This window comes from Notolabrus celidotus, chromosome 7, assembly GCF_009762535.1.
Source record: "Notolabrus celidotus isolate fNotCel1 chromosome 7, fNotCel1.pri, whole genome shotgun sequence".
In the NCBI taxonomy this organism is placed as follows: Eukaryota; Metazoa; Chordata; class Actinopteri; order Labriformes; family Labridae; genus Notolabrus; species Notolabrus celidotus.
In genome coordinates, this window is record NC_048278.1 from 6,876,802 (window position 1) to 6,896,698 (window position 19,897).

At 41.0% G+C, this 19,897-nt stretch overlaps 2 protein-coding genes across 3 annotated transcripts in view; both read left to right on the forward strand.

Moving 5' to 3' along the window:
• On the forward strand, window positions 1–6,132 carry as3mt (arsenite methyltransferase). Of its 2 annotated transcripts, none has more exons than XM_034688470.1 (11): window positions 1–237; window positions 568–616; window positions 774–901; window positions 1,689–1,839; window positions 2,068–2,204; window positions 2,302–2,371; window positions 2,515–2,596; window positions 2,678–2,809; window positions 4,102–4,241; window positions 4,331–4,453; window positions 5,436–6,132. In XM_034688470.1, exons 1-11 carry the CDS (start codon window positions 221–223, stop codon window positions 5,541–5,543), a joined length of 1,137 nt encoding a protein of 378 aa, XP_034544361.1. In that variant the 5' UTR covers window positions 1–220; the 3' UTR covers window positions 5,544–6,132. The 2 variants fall into 2 exon arrangements, with proteins under 2 accessions (XP_034544361.1, XP_034544360.1); XM_034688469.1 differs by lacking the exon at window positions 1–237 and adding an exon at window positions 318–425.
• A 1,962-nt stretch (window positions 6,133–8,094) lies between these two features.
• Window positions 8,095–19,897, forward strand: part of cnnm2b (cyclin and CBS domain divalent metal cation transport mediator 2b) — a 56,155-nt gene continuing 44,352 nt past the window's right edge. The window contains 1 exon segment of the mRNA XM_034688454.1: window positions 8,095–9,788. Within this exon segment, the coding sequence (XP_034544345.1) occupies window positions 8,291–9,788 (1,498 nt within the window). The 5' untranslated portion in view covers window positions 8,095–8,290.

Sequence of the window (19,897 nt, forward strand, 5' to 3'; positions counted from 1 at the left end):
ACAGGAAGTATGCAAACAGCCACGGAACCTCCACGAGGAAGAAGAAGAAAACAGTATTATGGTTCAGCTGCGGTCATAATAAAGTGTTTAAACCAACAAAGGTTGTTATATAAGAGGGCTACTGACCAGGAAGTCAGCCGGACTCTTCATTCAAAGCTCAGAAGAAAACAGCAGCAGAGAGGACTGTCTCACAGCATAGGTGGACTCTACACTCAACATCATGTCTGGAGAAAAGAGGTAAGAACCATTCAAAACATGTTCAAAACATGTTCAAAACATGTTCAAATCATGCGGACCTGGTCTCCTATTGATGCGTTATAACCTGGTTTCTGGAAACGTGTGAGATTTCAGCCACACTATCAAGGTGTAGGGTGTAACATGAAGGCAGGGTGGCAATCTGCACTTGCAATTCTGCAATACGCCATGTTTGTACCATGTTTACACTATCTATTTTTGCACTCTGCCCTCAATTTAAGCTTGTCATCTGAATGCATTAAGTATAACTTTGTATTATTTCTCATAGCTAACTATGTTGTGGTATGATAATGTGTGATATCTTTTATCCAGCGCGTGTGCCAAAGGCTTCGTGGATGGTGCCATTCACGTGGACGTCAAGGTAATATATTGATAATTACTGTGGACATATGAACCAAAGTTGTATTACAGTTGTGGAGTGGACTGTTATCCTCATGTCCTAACTGGTTATAGTTCAGTTAGTGTGTTGATGACGACTAACCTGCTGTTTATTAACCACTTTTTTTTATGCCTAACAGGATTATTATGGCAATTTGGTGAAGAGCACCTCAGACCTGAAGTCCAATGCTTGTATCGCTCCAGCCAGGCCCATTCCTGCCTACATCCGCCAGGCTTTGATGAAAGTACATGCCGAAGTTACAGCCAAGTATGTTATTATTATTCTTTTTAATTTAACCTTTATTCAACCAGATGAGAATCCATTGAGATCAAGACCTCTTTTACAAGGGCGACCTGGCCAAGAGGTCAGCAGCACACATCAAAATAAATAGTACAGTTCAATAGTATGGAGCGTATTTACAGACAGTGTGTAGAAACAATCAATAATTTACAAATGCAACTAATTTGCAAATAAAGTGCAATTCATGAACAAAAAACAGCATTTAAAAAAAAAAAAAACAGGCACTGTTCTGTGGTCTGTCTTTCTTTTAAGATGGAGCCAAAGGCGTCAAGTAAAATAAAATCAGACCGTTTCAAGTCCTTCTGGAGTGTATTCCAAGCAGTAGGAGCAGCAAAACTAAATGCTGTCTTACCGAACTCTGTCCGAACACGGGAACACACATTTGTAAGATGTTGGAGGAGCGCAAGGCATAGTAGCTTTTTGATCTTTGTATATACACACATAAATACATTGGGACCAAGCCAGTAGGAGATTTATAAATCAGATGATACACGCTATTTAAAGACTGCAAACATTTAGCCGAGGCTCCCAAACACAACACATCACCGTAATCTATCAGAGGTAGAAAATATGTAGATACGAGAAGTTTCCTCGCTCTGAGAGAGAAACAGGATCTATTTCTGAAGAAGAATCCTGGTTTCACTCTGAGTTTGGAGACCAGGCTGGTTATATGAGCTTAACATCTCTATTGTTGCTATCTACACTTTATCTTAAAACCAGTGCACAGTTAAAACCAGTGTCCTTCTCCCTTTAGGTATTATGGCTGTGGTCTTGTGGTGCCAGAGGGCTTGGAGGGCTGCAGGATACTGGACCTGGGCAGTGGAAGTGGAAGGGACTGTTTCATGCTGAGTGATCTGGTTGGTGAGAACGGTCATATCACTGGCATCGACATGACAGAGGCCCAGGTACTGAACACCAGCAACACAATGCAGCTATAGTGAACTTGTAAAGGTGTGAACAGAAAAGTAGAAATGTCTTTCCTTTTGACAACAAGTGAAGGCTGACATTGTACTTAAAACAACAGTATGTTTATATGGATGTGTAACACTTACACCAGTTTCAGCTTCAGATGCAACCAATCATGAGACTGACATTACAGCACACAACTGTTCCATGTCTCTGTTCTCCTCCAGCTTGATGTGGCTCGGGCATATGTGGACTATCATGCAAAAGAGCTTGGCTACAAGAAGCCCAACGTCTCCTTCGTCCAGGGCTACATTGAGGCCTTAACAGAGGCTGGTCTGGAAAAGAACTCATTTGATATAATAATGTACAAAGCCTATTGTCTCCCTTTCTCTCTTTGTTTTAAATCTACATGATGTGTGATTTAAAAAAAAAATGGGGTTAATGCTGATTTTCTGCCATAGATCCAACTGTGTGGTGAACCTCTCTCCTGACAAGAAGAGAGTGCTGGCTGAAGCCTACAATGTGCTCAAGGTACGCTGCCTCTGTCTTGATTTGTGTTTTACCTCCACTTTGAATAAATACATGTCAACAATAATTTGTCAATAGAATAAAAAACACATTTTTACATTTTTCCTGCCGTTCACCCATTTCACTGTCTGACTGTCGATCTTCAGGACGGTGGCGAGCTGTACTTCAGTGATGTCTACAGCAGTGGGAGACTGACAGAGGAGATTAAAAGTCACAAAGTGCTGTGGGGTATGACATAGCACTATTCTGCTGCCATAAAAGCTAATGGAAACATGTGACAGAATGTGACTTTGCATTTTATGTTGGCAGGTGAGTGTTTGGGTGGGGCACTCTGGTGGAAGGATCTGCTGCAGTTAGCTGAAGAAGTGGGCTTCAGTCAACCACGTCTGGTTGCAGCCAGTTTAATCACAGTGGACAACGGAGAACTGCAGAAAGTGCTGGGTTAGAGTCTTGTTTATCTCCATTTGTTTTTTTCATATGCTTTGCTGTGTTAGTATGTTTTTATTATTGCTGTTTTCTAGAAGCAAAAGAGAGTCACTCGTCATAACAAGTCAAAATTTGAATCTGATTGACGTTGAGGCCAGGCAAGGCAAGTTTATTTATAAAGCACCTTTCATACAAAGAGCAAATCAAAGTGTTTTACAGAGTTAAAAACAAAAACCAGAACAGTAACAATCAACAAAAACATACAGCAAACACTTAAAAATTTAAATTTTATATGCGGCCAGTTATGTTTGATCTACTCTCTCTCTCTCTCTCTCTCTCTCTCTCTCTCTCTCTCTCTCTCTCTCTCTCTCTCTCTCTCTCTCTCTCTGTCTCTCTCTGTCTCTCTCTGTACTTCTGTAACTTAACGTACATAGTAAATAGTGTTGGGTCTTATTATTTATTTAAATTAGGAGGGATTATTCCAAATAATCAGCCCCCTTCGCTGCTCTAAAGTCCGTAACTTGCAGAGTCTTACTTTCCCGCAGGACACAGAATCACAACTGATCTTGTCTTGACTGAAATGAGCCCTTTAATCATTCGATTCATTAAGACTCACACATTGAATCTATCTTTTCTGTGTCGAGTCGCAGCCCGGAGCTGGCTCAGACCTCTTGACACCCCCAGAGGATTGCCCATATGCCCAACAAAATCCGACTGTAAAATCTGACATTAAATTGAAAAATATCTAATTTAAAAAATGACATTAAGTGGTAAAAACAAGACAAACTAGTTTGTGACTGAATTCATATTTAAACCCACTTTTAATCAAGTATTTCTACTTTGTTCAGCACTGGATGATCTGGCAACTGAACACCTTTTAAAGCCCTGCACAGCTACAATAAGAATGAGCTCCTACATTTCTTTAGTTTTGTTGCATAATCAGTGTTGGTCATTAATAGTAGATGAAAAAATATGAGAATTGGTCTTCCACTGTATTATTCCGTAATAGACTCTACATTGTAGTTTTTTCATTGTGAGTGTTTTTTAAAATTAAGTTGTGTTGTTTTTTATTGTCGAGTGTTATCTTTATTGAATATGTTTTACCAATTTAGATTTGCACAGCTCCAGTTAATGTTTAACATACATTTATCTGTGTTTTACTAGAGCATAGCTTATTGCTTAGTACTTTGGGGCAATGCAATAAAGGTCAATCGCTATTCTTAGCTGCTCATTATAGTAAATAGTTGTATTACATTGTGCATGTTGATGTGTTTATTAACTCTCTCTGAATTGTTCTGAATTAACAGGCGACTACAAGTTTGTCTCTGCCACATACCGCCTGTACAAGGTCCCTAAAGGCGACACCAAGTTCTGCCAAGTCATATATAACGGGGACATTACAGGAGCGGAGGGCTGCTTTGACTTTGACTGTCATTACAAATTCAAGGTCTGTAGATCCTGTACCACAAGAACAGTTTAATGCCTCCTGCTCAGTGCGCTGCATAAAATGATGTCATATGTGGGTGAATGTCACAGGCTGGTGAAGTGGTGGAGGTCGATGGGGAGCTGGCCAGTATCCTGACCCATTCCAGATTCAAGGAAGACTTCACTTTCAAGCCACCTGGAGGCCCCTGTGAGCCCTGTGCAGTCAAACCTAAGGTCAGTGTCACCGCTGAATTCCTGGATGTGGAAACGTCTTTGTTGTTTTTGAGCACCAGAGGTCAGTGTGTTTTTAGTGTTTGTTTCAAATGTGTGACACACCCAGAGAGCCTCACTGTCTCACTGTGCACTGAGTCACACACACACACGCACACACGCACACAGGCACACACACACACACACACACACACACACACACGCACACTCACAACACGCATGAGTGCAAGTTCTTATACACACACTGACATACCCACTCAAACATACATACGCACACATCCACACGCACAAGGTCAAGCAGCTGTCTTGGAGTCATAACCAGACTGTGGAGTCATGCTGGGGAACCTTGAACAGGAAGGAATGTTCTCTTCTCAGTTAACGGAATGCCATCTTATCAGTTCTCATGGTCGTTCTGTGCATGCAAACACACATCCACAAACACCACTATATAGTTTTCATTTACAAACACAATCCCTCCGAGAAGTTAACTTATCCTCTGCAGTTGAGGAATTGCTGCGTCTTCTCTCTCTGAGCTAAGAAATGAATGAAAATTCTCTGCAATTTATAAAATTTTTCCCCTTGACTGACCCTTGGACTGACCCTCTGCGGTGGAATCGTGTTCAAGATACTTTTGTCCAATCAACATGGCTGAATGGTGATAATAGTAATAAAAAAGCCTTTGGTCTCGTTCCTGAAAGCTGCTACAGTGAAGTGCCAATTTAATGAACAACCAGTGGAAGATAAAAGAGGCACGTGCATCACCCTGAATTTCCAAGCTCAGTGAACACTTTGAATTCTGCAGGTATTAAATATCCTGCAAATGAATTAGTGTTTAATGCCAGAAAGAAAAAGAAACAATAAAAATCCACCTTTCAAACTTTACTACATGTCTCACAATCGTCCTAACACAACAATGACTCTTAAATGGAACAAAGTGTAGTCGGTAACTTCGAAGATTCTCTAACTTGTTGTAATTTTATCACAGGCCGACATTGTGGATCCTTTCCAGCTGGCCTCACAGCTGGCGAAACAGAATCCAGGTTCAGCCACAGGGGGGTGCTGCAGCACAAAGTCTGCTACTTGCTGCAAGTGATGGTGGGAAGAGCACTGTGATCTACAGCCCTGGTATCTGATTGTGTATGCAGGGAATAGTAATTCAAGTATACTGACTTGATTCAGCTTCACGTCTTCTTGTTTTGTCTTCAGAAACATTTCAAGTAATTTAAATGAATATTAACTTGGATACATGTGTCTTATCGATGTTATGTGCACTCGAGCAACTCAATCATTTCTGCTTTAAAAGCAGAATATTTGATTTATTAAAAATGACTGAATCACAAATAATTGTGTTGTCTCAAGGCAAGATAAGAACTCCAAAAAATCACATTTTGTACTTAATTCTGAACAGTATTGTTCATTGTAAGTCATTTTAGAAGTGTCCTTTTTTCTAATAGTGTTTAATCTGAGGTACTTGAATCACACATCCCTCTTATTCCGTCTTCATTAGGACATTTTCAAACTTTGCCTTAATAAATGACTCCTATTTTTTCAATAAGTGTCAAAATATACTTTTCCATGCAGCTTCTTGACAGACTTTGCACTAATTTGAGCTTTGCTACTGCTCTCTAATGTAAACAGTATGTGTTAACTTTGTAATGAGACAATAAATATATTTAATCAGATAAGTGTTCTGCTTCATTTGCACATTTATTACAGAATGCAAGGTGCCATAAAGACAAGGCATCTCACAAGTTTGCAAAGAATAGAAGTGTACATGTGATGGGAAGTATGTCTTTAGTATTTCTACATGTAAGTACACATCATCTCTGCACTATATACCGTCACAGTGGATGACAACTATGGAGTCACTTCACCCTTGGCTATCCAAAATATAACTGGGATCAAAGGAAATAATTTTTTTCTTTAGTACAAAATAAAAGTTTTTGTTGACACTTTTAACTTCTCCATCCTCCAAAATCTCCTAAAAGTGTGAGAGTTACAGAGAAAATGTTTGTTTGCAGGCCCTGACATCACAGGATGATAGTGTTTCAATTTAAGAGATTCAATTTAAGAGATCTCTCCAAAAGATTTTGAAACTACTTTTTTTGATTTTTTGCAACACTTTTTGAGCATTTGTGCTTTTAAAAATGTCATTCTATCAAGTTATATTTTTTTATTAATATTATTTATTTTATTTAAAAACAAGAAGATAATTAAATATGTTGACTTGAATGTAGTCATTTCCAATTTCCAATGTGCCCAGATAATGTTAAAACAGAGCTTTTTACAGCTTACTGTTCTACTCTTTATACTGCCCATTTGTGGTGCAGATACAGTAGAGCTAAAATGAAAAAAGCTTCAGGTAGCATAATGATGCATATAGAATCATCCTTAAACTACCAAGATGGACCGGTGCACGTTTTATGTTTGCATCAAACAATGTCCCTACATTTCATGCTGTACTGAGAAATTTGATGTATAAATTTATGTGTCGCTTAGCTGATTCAGAAAATGAAATTTTGAGGGAGCTCAAGCAGCCCACATTAAGTGACACAAAATCTTGTTTTTGGAAACACTGGAACAAATGCCTTTTTATGTTTTGATCAAAATGATTGTGTAAACTGTAATTATGTGATCTTTTTATTTCTTGCTGGACATGTGTTTTACTTATTTCTAGTCTTTTATATTATTTTTGTGCTGATATGGACCTATGGATCGGAAATAAACTATCTATCTATCTATCTATCTATCTATCTATCTATCTATCTATCTATCTATCTATCTATCTATCTATCTATCTATCTATCTATCTATCTATCTATCTATCTATCTATCTGAGGGTGCTTGACAAAGCAGAATACCCATTTACTCTAATACATTTAATTTGTTTTACAAAAGTTCTTTTCATACTAAGTTTTTACAGTCAAATGTGTCACTCATTGAGAACTTTGCTGTGGGAAAATGTAAAATGAAAAGCTCTTCCAGCAGCTTGGAGTTTATCACTTTGCCTGACACCTATACCCTGCTGCAGGGGTTTTGGAAAATAAAAGTAACTGTATAGCCATAGTCAATCTTGTTGATAAATTTCTGGTTTGCTTTTATAAGTAATAAATACACATCAATATTGATTTCAGCCTTTTTCATAACCAGTTAAAATGCTCTCACATGAGCTTTAAAATACAAGCCAAATTTCACGTGTTTAACATTACTACAAATGGCTTTGTATTTCTCCTACTAAGAATAACACCTTGGAGGGGACACACCAAAATAAGTTTTATAAACTCTAGAACAGAAAGAACATTGCCTGTCTGTCTGTCTGTCTGTCTGTCTGTCTATCTATCTATCTATCTATCTATCTATCTATCTATCTATCTATCTATCTATCATTTCGTTTGCATTGCGTTTCTCATGTGTTCCAGTTGTTGTTGTTCTTTTACCTTTTTTAAAATAAGTAAAATCTGTAAAAACATTTTGTAAATATGAAAAATGCCATTACACTTGCTGAATTTTTGGGGAAAAAAAGTCACGAGAAGAGTCCTGCCCGTCTCCTAACATGAGGTGCACTTGTTTTGGAATGTGATTGGCCAAGGAGGCTGCGGACGCCCCGCCCGCCGGTCAGCGCCCCCCTCTGATTGGTCCGCACCGTCGCCTGTCTTGGGGACATCAAGGGAGGCACGAGTTGGCCCATAAGCCTGCGCTCCCGAGTCATCAGTGTCGGACACGTAGTGGGAACGAGCAGGTCCCGATGCACAAGTCACGGCAACCCTCGGCGGAGATGAAGGCGGACTCCGACTGGCTCTGATTTTTTAAAGTCCTTTTCATTCAGGAGGTTGCTTGCCAATGGTTATCGATATGGCAGAGCCGTTATCCCAAGAACCCACCGCTGCAAAAATGGCGTCACTGAACCGGGTCCGAGCTTTGGCGATGCTTTTCTTAACTGTCACTGGCTGTTGTGTCACCCCGACAAGTGGCAAGGAAGGGTCCGAGGAGACCGTCATCATAGGGCTGCGACTGGAGGACACGGACGACATTTCCTACATGGATCGGGGCTACCTGCGGGTGAGTGAGCGCTCTCGGGTGAAATTAAGAGTTTACGGGCAGAACATCAACAACGAGACCTGGTCCAAGATTTCTTTCACGGAACATGAGCGCAGCCGGACGGTGGGGAGCCTTGACAGCTCCTCGGGGGATAACCAGAGCCAAGAGGACTCCTCCAGCATGCATCCCTGCGGTATTAGGACTTCGGATATAATCATATTGCCCAACATCATTCTGAGTCGAAAAACGTCTGGGATAGTTGAGATTGAGGTCAAACCTCTGCGGAAGACGGAGAGGAGTAAATCGTATTACCTTTGCATCGCCACCACGACCCCAGCTGTGGCCGCGATGCACGACCCGTGGACAGAGAACACCTGGATCTACCACGACGGGGATGACACCAAAGTGATAGTGGTGGAGGAGAAAAAGTTTCTGCTGCCTTTCTGGCTCCAAGTTATCTTCATCTCCATGTTGTTGTGCTTGTCGGGGATGTTCAGCGGGTTGAACCTGGGGCTCATGGCTCTGGACCCCATGGAGCTCCAGATAGTCCAGAACTGCGGCACGGAAAGGGAGAAGAATTACGCAAAAAAAATAGAGCCGGTGAGGAGCCAAGGGAATTACCTGCTTTGCTCTCTGCTGCTCGGGAACGTGTTAGTGAACACCACCTTGACTATCCTGCTGGATGACATCGCAGGGTCCGGGCTCATAGCTGTGGTCATGTCCACCATTGGAATAGTGATTTTTGGAGAAATCGTGCCACAGGCCATCTGCTCCAGACACGGCCTCGCTGTCGGCGCAAACACCATATTCCTCACCAAGTTCTTCATGCTGCTCACCTTCCCTGCGTCTTACCCGGTGAGCAAGCTCCTGGACTACCTTCTGGGACAGGAGATAGGAACCGTGTACAACCGGGAGAAGCTTCTGGAGATGCTGCGCGTCACGGACCCGTACAACGACCTGGTGAAGGAGGAGCTGAACATCATCCAGGGCGCACTGGAGCTCAGGACTAAGACTGTGGAGGACGTGATGACGCCGCTGAGGGATTGCTTCATGATCCCCGGGGATGGCACCCTGGACTTCAACACCATGTCTGAGATCATGAAGAGCGGCTACACGCGCATCCCGGTCTACGAGGGGGAGAGGTCCAACATTGTGGATCTGCTGTTTGTCAAGGACCTGGCGTTTGTAGACCCGGATGATTGCACCCCGCTCAAAACCATCACAAAGTTTTACAGCCACCCCTTGCATTTTGTGTTCAATGACACCAAGCTGGATGCGATGCTGGAGGAGTTTAAAAAAGGTGAGACTGCTCTTTAGAGACTCTTATATTCCCTACATATTTATATTTCCACAATGCCAAATGAAAAACGTGCAAGATAAGAGTCTTCTTTTCACTTCAATCTCTGCTGACCTCCAAGTGACACAGGTCATGGCACATGCAGGGTTGACCTTTCACCTGTCCACCCTGCCCCCTTTGATGTGCCAGTTATGTAATAGTGTATAAGAGGTAGGAGGGGAAGCCATAGCTTGTCCTTTTAATCTGCACATAATCCCAGTGCAGCCTGTCTAAAAAATCTCAAGGTATGTGAGTGAATCCTAAACTTTTGAGAGCTGCCTTTCAGGAATAAAAGCAGAAGGAGAACTCTTCAAGAAAGTCCATGTTGTGATGGAAAAAGAGGGAAAGGATGGGGCTGTTTTGGCTTTTGTTTTCCCAGCAGTGAAGCAGCCTCATCAGCCAAGAGGTGCACTTGCCTCAACCTCACTTCCTGTAAAGAGGAGGAGGAGGTGTCCTTATCTTCCTCCATCGCTCCATTCACTGTTAATGTTCACACACTTTTTTTTCTTTCCCTCTCCTCTTCCTCCTCCTCCTCCTCTGTGTCTTACTTTCCTCCTCTTACCTTGCCCTCTCATTCATTCTTTCTCTCTCTCTCTCTCTCTCTCTCTCTCTCCTCTCTCTCCTCTCTCTCTCTCATCTCTCTCTCTCTGATTTGTGAATGCATTAGGGGACATGTGGGAATGGTGCAACGGCAGTGCTAAGGTTATCAGGTGGGGGCATCTTGTTTGAGAACCTGCTTAAATCCCTCTCTACCTCTCATTGCTTGCCTCTGAATGATGGTGGCGATAACTCCTTTTGTCCAGCCCTGGAATGCAGTCGTGTGGATAATGAATAACAACCTCTAAAACCCTCAAGCCCCTCATGTGTTTCGTGTGTGTGTGTGTGTGTGTGTTTATGCGCATGGTGTTTCTGAAAGATGTTTACCTCACCCATGGTTTACCTGATTTTTTGCATAGCCTCCCCCTCTCTGTTGTTGTTCCTGACTTAGTTATTCCTGGCAGTGATTGAAGATTTGGTACCAGAAGGTTCCTGCTGAATGCTAACATATGCAGCTATATGAGTAATGTGGTGATGAATGCTCACACCTGTTACCACCTGACATACAATGTGAAGAAAGGCAATTGATGCATTGCGTGCGCGCAAATGAGAATATGCACATTGCTTTAAGAGGATTACATGGGTGTAAAAACAGAACAAACCATTCAGCTCCATTACCAGAAATTAGGTTTAGTTCTCCATGCCAAATTAGCATTACATAATATACTAGTGGTGGGGGTTTGTTTGTTTGTTTTCATCACACTCCATTATTTACAGGAATGGACTTGCAGCAGAAAACATCAAGTCCTCCTGATTTCATTGTTACCCACAGTGGGTGTTAGAGTGCAACGCTGTGACATGTTCAACTCATCGCTCAAATTACTGCATATGTGAGCCAAAGAAGACCGAGAACGTCTGATGACAGAAATGTTCTTTTTTAAATATGACGTGATCTCTTTGACCTGTAAGTCTGCGAATAAGGACTGAAGTTTGCAGGAAATGAAACATACAGGAAGAGCCATGTGTAAGAAGTTCAGTCGACATTCAGCAACTCAAATCAAAACTTACTGAGAATGCAACATTAGACTGACATTAGCTTCAGATACAAACTGTTCAGTTTATTTTGTTCTGCTGTGCAGGTGCAGGGTCAGTTACCAACATCTAAAGCAGGGGTTCCCAAACTTTTCAGCCTGCGACCCCCAAAATACAGGTGTCAAAGACTTATGACCCCCACTGTCCCTCAAAGTGGTTAAATGTTACTTCATACTTAATTTACTTCATACTTTAAAATGAGTTTACCTACATGCACATGTGGCTGTGTTTTCTGTGCTGCTGTGAGTTAACCTGCTGCTGCTGATCCCTTTGTTAATTAACTATTAACCCTAACCCTTTAGGAGACATCTGGCAACAAAGAGAGGCAGAAAAATAATTACATTTACTTATTTGCAGGGTTTTATTTAAAATGTAACGACTATTTTTGTCTATATTTTTACAATAATGGGTAAAATAAGCAAATTTAGAATACTTTGGGAACACCTGATCTATAGAATACATTCGGGCACTCTAGTATCATTTTTAACAGGAGTGTTATGTGAATGAAATTTAACTGTGTAGAAACAGAGAGCATGTGAAAGCAGTCTCTTTAGGTAAGGGACAAGATTGTGGTTGTTGGACACATGACTATTTCTGTTGCTGGATGGAGTGCTACTGTCAGACAGCGTGTGATCTTGCAGTACCTTAATGCAGGAAAACATTTAGTTCTGACAGCAAAAGATTCAAACTTCATAAAACATAATATAATCCATGAACCTGTTGCTTCCTATCCATCAACAGGTAGCAATAGACTGCGCCCCATCACTCCAACTCAATTTTTGCGTCTTAATTTGATAGGACTGTAAATGATGACATAAAAGGAAGGCTTGGTTTGAATATCCATAGTTGCAGCATCCAGATAACTGCACATCTCTCTGCAGACCCCCAAAAATTACCCTTTGCCCCAAAGAGGCTCCATCAACATCAGACAAGAGCTGAGGGGTTCAAACTGTTGTTGAAATACTGATCATGATCTAAAGTCTGTGTTAAGCTAGGGTTGGTAGCCACGGAAAACTAGCATGAATTTGAATGAAGCATTTCCTCAGGACTCCGTCTAAACCATCCCCCCCTCCTCCAAAGCGACGCCCCCCCTCACATGCACGAGCGCCGCTGATTCACAACCATATGATGGTGACTGATTCCAAACCGGTCCTCAGCACATCGTTTGTGTTTTGCACTACGTCAACTCATGTCTCACTCAGCGGTGAGAAAACACCAAAACATTCTCATAGTGAAAGTTAAAAACACAAGTTTACAAACATGAAATGTACGCTTTGCAGGAGGCGGGCAGAACGGCAGGACGGGATTTGATTGGTTTCATAATTTGGCTCCTGATGGCAGGGATTGGTTGGTGTTTTCCCAGGTTTACTGTGGCTGTAGATAGTGCCTTTTTTTATAAGAACACATTATGTATTGATTGCCCTCGGGACATAAAGATCATTTTAACCAGTATAACAAAAAGTGAATCTAAATCTGACTACCAACCCCAGCTTTAAGGATGCTTAGGTTGAACTTGGTGAGTGCTACCCAGTATGGAACAAAGATGCAAGTATATTTTGCAATCTGTCAGTGATACCAAGATTTTTTTTATAACACAATTTGTGTCAAAAACTGTTTTTTATAAACAACTCCAACCTGTGATTAAAATCAGAATGTAAACTGACTTTCCATCAGATCACATCAGTCTAATCTGCATTAGCATTAACATTTATCACATCCCCTGCATCATTAAAAACAGAATTATCCAAATATTAAATTCAAATATTGATACATTATGTGCAGTATAGTGATCTATTCAAGTGTTTGTAGAGTGGTATTTTATAGTCTGACCAAACAGTCTGTGAGGTGCACACCAGTCACAATAGTTTTGGAACATTTCCGTCTTTATCAAACTTGTTTTGGTTTGTGTGTGTGTGTGTGTGTGTGTGTGTGTGTGTGTGTGTGTGTGTGTGTGTGTGTGTGTGTGTGTGTGTGTGTGTGTGTGTGTGTCTCTGCTTCTGCCATTCTCGCCAAGCGTACTGCTATTTCCAGCAAAGTGCTTGAAGACTATATTTATATTGTGAAGTAAAGTCATCCACAGTCATAGAGCATCATCTCCACTTGTATTTTGCACATTTGTTCACATAAGTGTGTGTTTTGTCACATCATCATATCAAAAGTTTCTCTCCTGGTGTTATGATGTTAGTTTTAACCATGCAATTTATGTCTAATGCTGCTCTAACTATTGTCAGTTAAATTCTGAGCTGTAAATATGCAATTTAAACCTTCACACAGAGCATCATGGCCCTCATGTTAAAACTGAGTGCCAGCTCAGATACTTCAAAGATTGTTTACAGCTTCCATTGTGGCTTCAGGTGTTTTTTATTCACTGAATTTAGCAGGATTAATGAGTGTGTTTGTTTCCTGGCACACATTATGCCGCCAACATACAGTAGTTCATCATACAGGTTCAATTCTGTGTAATGGTAGCTGCTGGCCCTGTGCCAGAGGGAATTCACCATCAGCCTCAGAGTGAAGCCATAAGCAACAGTTGTAGGGAGGGCTGCAGGTTAAAGTTTCCCGTCAATCTGGCTCTGTGTGTAGTGCACGCTCAGTTCAAAGTGCTTTGTATAGTAAGTCACTGTTAATTAATTTGATGCCGCTTGCAGAGCTGCATGGACGTCTGAGGTCTGTTACAAAGAGCAAAAAATCCCAACATGCTCGTATGAGAGAGTGATCTGCTACATTTGATTTCAACTTTGCAGTTTTTATTGCTTTGTAGAGGCTTTTAGCTCCTGTTCACAAATTTACAACATTGAATAAGTGACTCGAGAAAGAAATATGAAAGGAAACTGTAGTGAAAATGAAGCCCGACCCTGTAAGTGTGCACACCCTCATGTTCCGCTCACCTCAGCCTTGCCTTCCCAGTTCAAAGGTTACAGTCAGATTCACGCAGAAGCGTTTTAATGTGGTCCGACACCCCTCTGGAAACTTCTGACCCCTTCATTAATTGTTCTCGGACTGCGATTGCAACAATTACTGTCATCCAGGGTCTGCCTGTCAAGCTGCAGGTTTGCCAGTTAATGAGTGGGTCAGCGTGTGCCATTTGGGACCAAACCAAGTAGTTGAGTCAGAAACAGGGATTTAGCTGCCTCTCTGACTTTGAGCTATGTGCTTTATTCCTGAAAGTGAAAGTTATTTACTCACTCACATGCAGTGTAACCAGCCCTGTGAGAGGAGGATGTTTGGAGAGCTCATTTCAGGTTATGCACAGGTATTCTCCTGCAGCACACACCGCTCTGCCCCTGGGGAAGGCAGGACACTTGTCTAACTTGAATATGTGAGTCCAGAGGGGACCTGGGACTGGATTAGGCAGAGGCAAGGAAAACTTTTCCCCGGTTGTCTTCCTGCCTCACGAACAACACACACACATGATAAAAATAGAAAAGCTGTCATTGGGTATTTCAAAGGTAACATTTCAGGCCTGTTTCATCATCACTTTCATTTCAGTTCGTGTCTCAGAAAAGAGAGCGTATATGTTCCACAGTTTGAGAGTAAGATCCCGGGTGTAAAAGAGTCTACATGAGGCCTGGCACGTCTTGAACTAGTTCCCTGATTGCTGCAATATAGGCCAATCTATGCTTAATTCAGATTCAACGGCCTTCACGGTCTCTTTGCTCAGTACTTTGTCTTAAAGTGAAACTCTTTTTTTCCCCTCGATTGGCCTTTTTCTGCTCACTGACAGGAGTTCTGTGCTTTGCTTCTCATGCTTTTATTCTTTGAAGTTCTTTGTGTGAAGTGTATCATAGCAAATGTCCAGAATGTGTGTGTGTGTGTGTGAGTGTGTTTGCTTGGTAACCCTTGGTGCTAATGCTGCTGAAAGTGTTGGGATTAAATGGCATGATGTTGGTAAGAACACTTAATGTTTCTTGATGAGGGACACCCCTTTGAACTCAGCAGGACTGGTCCTGCCAGCGGCTCGCTTTCTCAGAAATAATTACCCCAAATCGACAGTTGTCTGTGTTTCTCCGGACTTTAATGTCAAAGAGACGACATTAGAGGCAGATTTGTTTCTCATATGGATTTTAATTTTTATACAAAAGTAAGTCCCTGTATTTGGTACTGAAACTATGACAGACAGCTTCGCATAAATTGCTCTCAATTAAGGAACTTTTTATTCAAAGGAAACACCATACTTGTGAACATTCACTTCAGTGTTTTTAGCGTCTGTAAGCCTGGCTACGAAGTAAAAACATGTTTTGAGTCTTGAATTGAATGTCATTTAAGTATTTGTTGTCACATGCAACATTGCAACCTTTCTTTTAAGAGAGAAAGTGAAACTTCTGTTTTAGAAACCCGTTGAATGGTTACTTCTCTACTGTTGACTCTTGACTCTACATTCATGGGACTGAAAGCTGTTATGCATGTTTTAGCTCCTTAGATTTGCAGAGACTTGAACCTTTCTGGCAGTACTACAGGTGATCCATCACTGCTAAGGTTTCATTGTCTTAACTCTTTGTCAAAGTAAGGCTGGCGTGGAAACAGAAGTACACAACATAAAGTTATTATTACTCTTTTCATGTGAATTGGAAACTGTTGCTAAGATGCTAATATACATAGTAAACAACTTCATACTTAACAGCTTGAAGACATGTAGTGGGTACAAATTTAATGTTTTTAATGTGCCCCGTAATGTTTTTTTGTTTTTATAGCCAGCAGTACAGATGCACAACTAATTCCACTTTCATTGTCACAAATATTCACAATGTCACAGATTGCAAAAGTCTACATTTTTCACAACAAATATCATCACGAGCAATACTTTCACACTTGCATTTGTACTTATTACTTTTTATAGGCCTTATTACAATGGCCGTGCTTTACACCATTTTGATGCAATAAGATGAAGCTTAAGCTAACTGTTAGCTACTATAAAATGAATTGGTGACAACTTGGAGGTAAGAAGCAATCTCTGTTGTATTCAGAGGGACATGTAGCAAACAGGTCAGTCTGAAAACTGGATATGCAATCTGCAGACATATCACGTCATATCTAGGCGGCAACCTCTGGTCTAAAAATATGAGTCCAATGAGGAAGTGCTAAATTCTGCAGTTCGTTGAGGATCCGCTTGAGACTGGCTCCGGAAGTACCGGAAACCACATACACACCAATTCAAAAAAGCCAAGCTGAATTTTTTTCTAACGCGGCAATTTCAAAGATATTGAGATTGCGAGTCTTCCAATGAGAGGCACAGCTGACTTGATTGACAGGCGAGAACACTGTAGCTGTTGGCTAGGAGGCTCAAAGCCCGCCTCTTTACGTCACAATCGCTCCACAGCAGCAATATGGCTGCCACCGACAATAGGCCTCAAAACAGCGCTTCAGAAACAGATATGTGACGTCACTACATCCATATTTTATACAGTCTATGGTCATATCATTGTCACAATATTGAACTGTGTTATCCTACATATTTTTCTCATTTTATCCAACTTTTGGTCTCAACCAGCTAAATCTGTAACGATTCTCACACTAAATGCTTCTTTCACAACTTTCTGCGGTGTGGTGTGTCTTCATGCTCCTCTATGCTTGATATGCAGTGAGAGCGGATCTTTTAGCAAAAGGGCGTTTTTTTGGCTTGAATACCAAAACATTGAGCTCAAAGACACTAAAATGCTCCTCAGACCAAGAGTTTGTTGCAGCAGTTTTTTGTATTCTGTACAACCGATGACTCCTTCATATTGCACATGTTCTCTTGATTTTTCATTGATACATTATTTATAATAATTGCAGCTGTAAAGATGTTCAGTAGAGGGTTCTGAGCTGAAACAAAGCAAAGCTTACATAATACCATCAGAATCCAGGAGAATACATTTTGATGCTTGCTTCACAGCCATGTTTAGAAAATGTCACACTGATGATTCAGTGCTGTGTCAAAGCCGTGTCCACCCTGTCAGGATTATATTTTGCACAATTGTCGAACTATACATTATCCCACTTGATACCCAGCAAACTAAATATAAAAACAAGTTCTTACTGAGTATGGAGATCATGATTAATGATGAATTATGTAGTTTACAACTTGTACATCCATGGTTGATAGCTCTTGCATGGTAATGGTGTACTACCAATCAATAGTAAACTTAGTTAGACCTCGTAATCAATAGGTCGAATCAATAGTACACTTAACATTTTAATTCCCAGCAAAGTGTACACGTCAGCGTTCTCCTGTTGGCTTTCTTAACAGATGCAGAAATAATGGCAGCATCTGTACATGGTCCTCTTTTCTGTCACTGTTCTGTTTGCATTTTCTTCTCACTCAACGAGTGCAGTGATGCTGCCGAAGCCCACATCGTGTTGTGGTTTGCGGTCGCTTCAGGTCTGTTTTCTTGAATCTGGTTGATTTCTCTTTGACTCAACTCCTTGTGTGCTCTGACATCCCTCATTTACATCTGCACTGTTTTCTTGTCGTCTTTTCTCAGCTGGTTACTAGTCAGCCAGTAAAAAACAATCTAAAGTTAGGGGTTCTCAAAATAAATTGAGAACAATATTAAAAATGACCTCCATGTTTAACAATGCTGTCAGAAAGTGACGTTTTTGTCACATTATCAACAAGAAGAGGTGACAGTACACTTGATGCGATGTAACTCCTGTCTGGATTGAATTGATATGTGTCCATCAGATTGTCCCTAGTAGGGATGCACCGATCCTACTTTTTAGGTCCCGATACAGGTATCGATACCTGGGCTTTGGTATGTGCCGATACCGATACTGAACTCATCCGATCCTGGTATTGATTTAACAATATCTTTACTTTAATGTGAGGATAAAACTTCTTTGCAGTAGGCTACAGCTGACGTAAACTTCCTCCTTTGGGCTTCCATTATATTTTTCAGCGCGACCGCCATCTGTCGAAACATTAGCGCTGCACATGTTGCAAGTTTCCGGTGGAGTTGTTAAAAGAAGCGTGTCGTGCACCTAAACTGCAGAGCCTCTGTAGTTATCCTCCATCATGCTCCACCGGGCAGAAATGCACAGACCGACTGGCGCTGATGACGTAGGAGACGCACATGGCTGTTGTAACCACAGAAAAGCATAGAGCTGAGATGAATAGATCTGCCATATGGATCGGCACTATATATCGGCCCATTGTCACCGATGTCAGATACCAGGTTTGGATCGGTGCATCCCTAGTCCCTAGAGTTGCCTTTGTTATTCAGAGTCAGAGGGGTTTTTGGGTTTCCACCAATCAGAATCAAGAACTCAACACAGCCAGGTAATAATGATTCATATTGACCTCTTCGTAGGGGATTCTTGTCTGGACCGATATATTAAGAGGGGGGACACTTTTTAAAAAGTGTCAAAGCAACATCCTAGAGGACTTCAGTGTGAAGCTGGAGGCAAATAAAGCATGAAATCTATTACTGATATATGAGGACTGCAGGATGCGTGAGGTAAACACTGTGACTTTGTAAAGCATGCTTATGATCTGTACTCCAGGTGATATACCTAAAACAAGTTTGAGTTGTGAATTACACTACCATTCAAAAGTTTGGAAACACCTTCTCATTCAATGGTTTTGATTTATTTCAATTATTTGAAACACTGTAGATTAATACTGAAGACATCAAAACTATGAAAGAACATATATGGAATTATTTAATGAACTAAAAGGTGTTAAACAAAGCAGAATATGTTTTATATTTTAGATTCTGTTAAGTAGTCCTCTTTTTCCTTCATGACAGCTTTACACACTCTTGGTATTCTCTCAGTCTGCTTCATGAAGTGGTCTCCTGGAATGGTTTCTAATTAACATGAGCCTTGTCAAGAGTTCATTTGTAGAATGACTTGCCTTCTTAATGTGTTTGAGACCATCAGTTGTGTTGTTCAGAGGTAGGGTTAATACACAAAAGATAACGCTATTTGACTACTGATGTAATCCAGATTATGGCAAAACCAGATTATTTCATAGTTTTGATGTCTTCAGTATTAATCTACAATGTTGAAAATAATTAAAATAAATAAAAACCATTGAATGAGAAGGTGTGGCCAAACTCATGACTGGTAGTGTATACAATCAGATATAAATGAATGAATACACAGTGACTTTTGGGACTCACCGTGTTGTCTGTTGTGTACTCTTGAGTTTGTAGTGTTAAAGGACTGGCTTTGAAAATGGCCTACATTCTTCAGATTCTGGTTCAACATGTAGCGTAGCTTTTAAGACCTGATTAGTAAAACCATTACAGAGTGTGAATCTGGGCGCTGTGCATTCCCAAAGCCCGTCTGATCGGGCATTATGACTTTCTTTACACTTATTCCCCTCTGTGCACCCTGCTCTACGTCTGAACCATGAAAACAACAGTGCGGCCTGTCTGCAGCGGCTTGGGTAGGCCGTCCTGCACCCTGAGGTGAAAGGTCAAAAGTTTGCGTTTTGTTCTTGAGACTATAGAAAGGTTATGCGA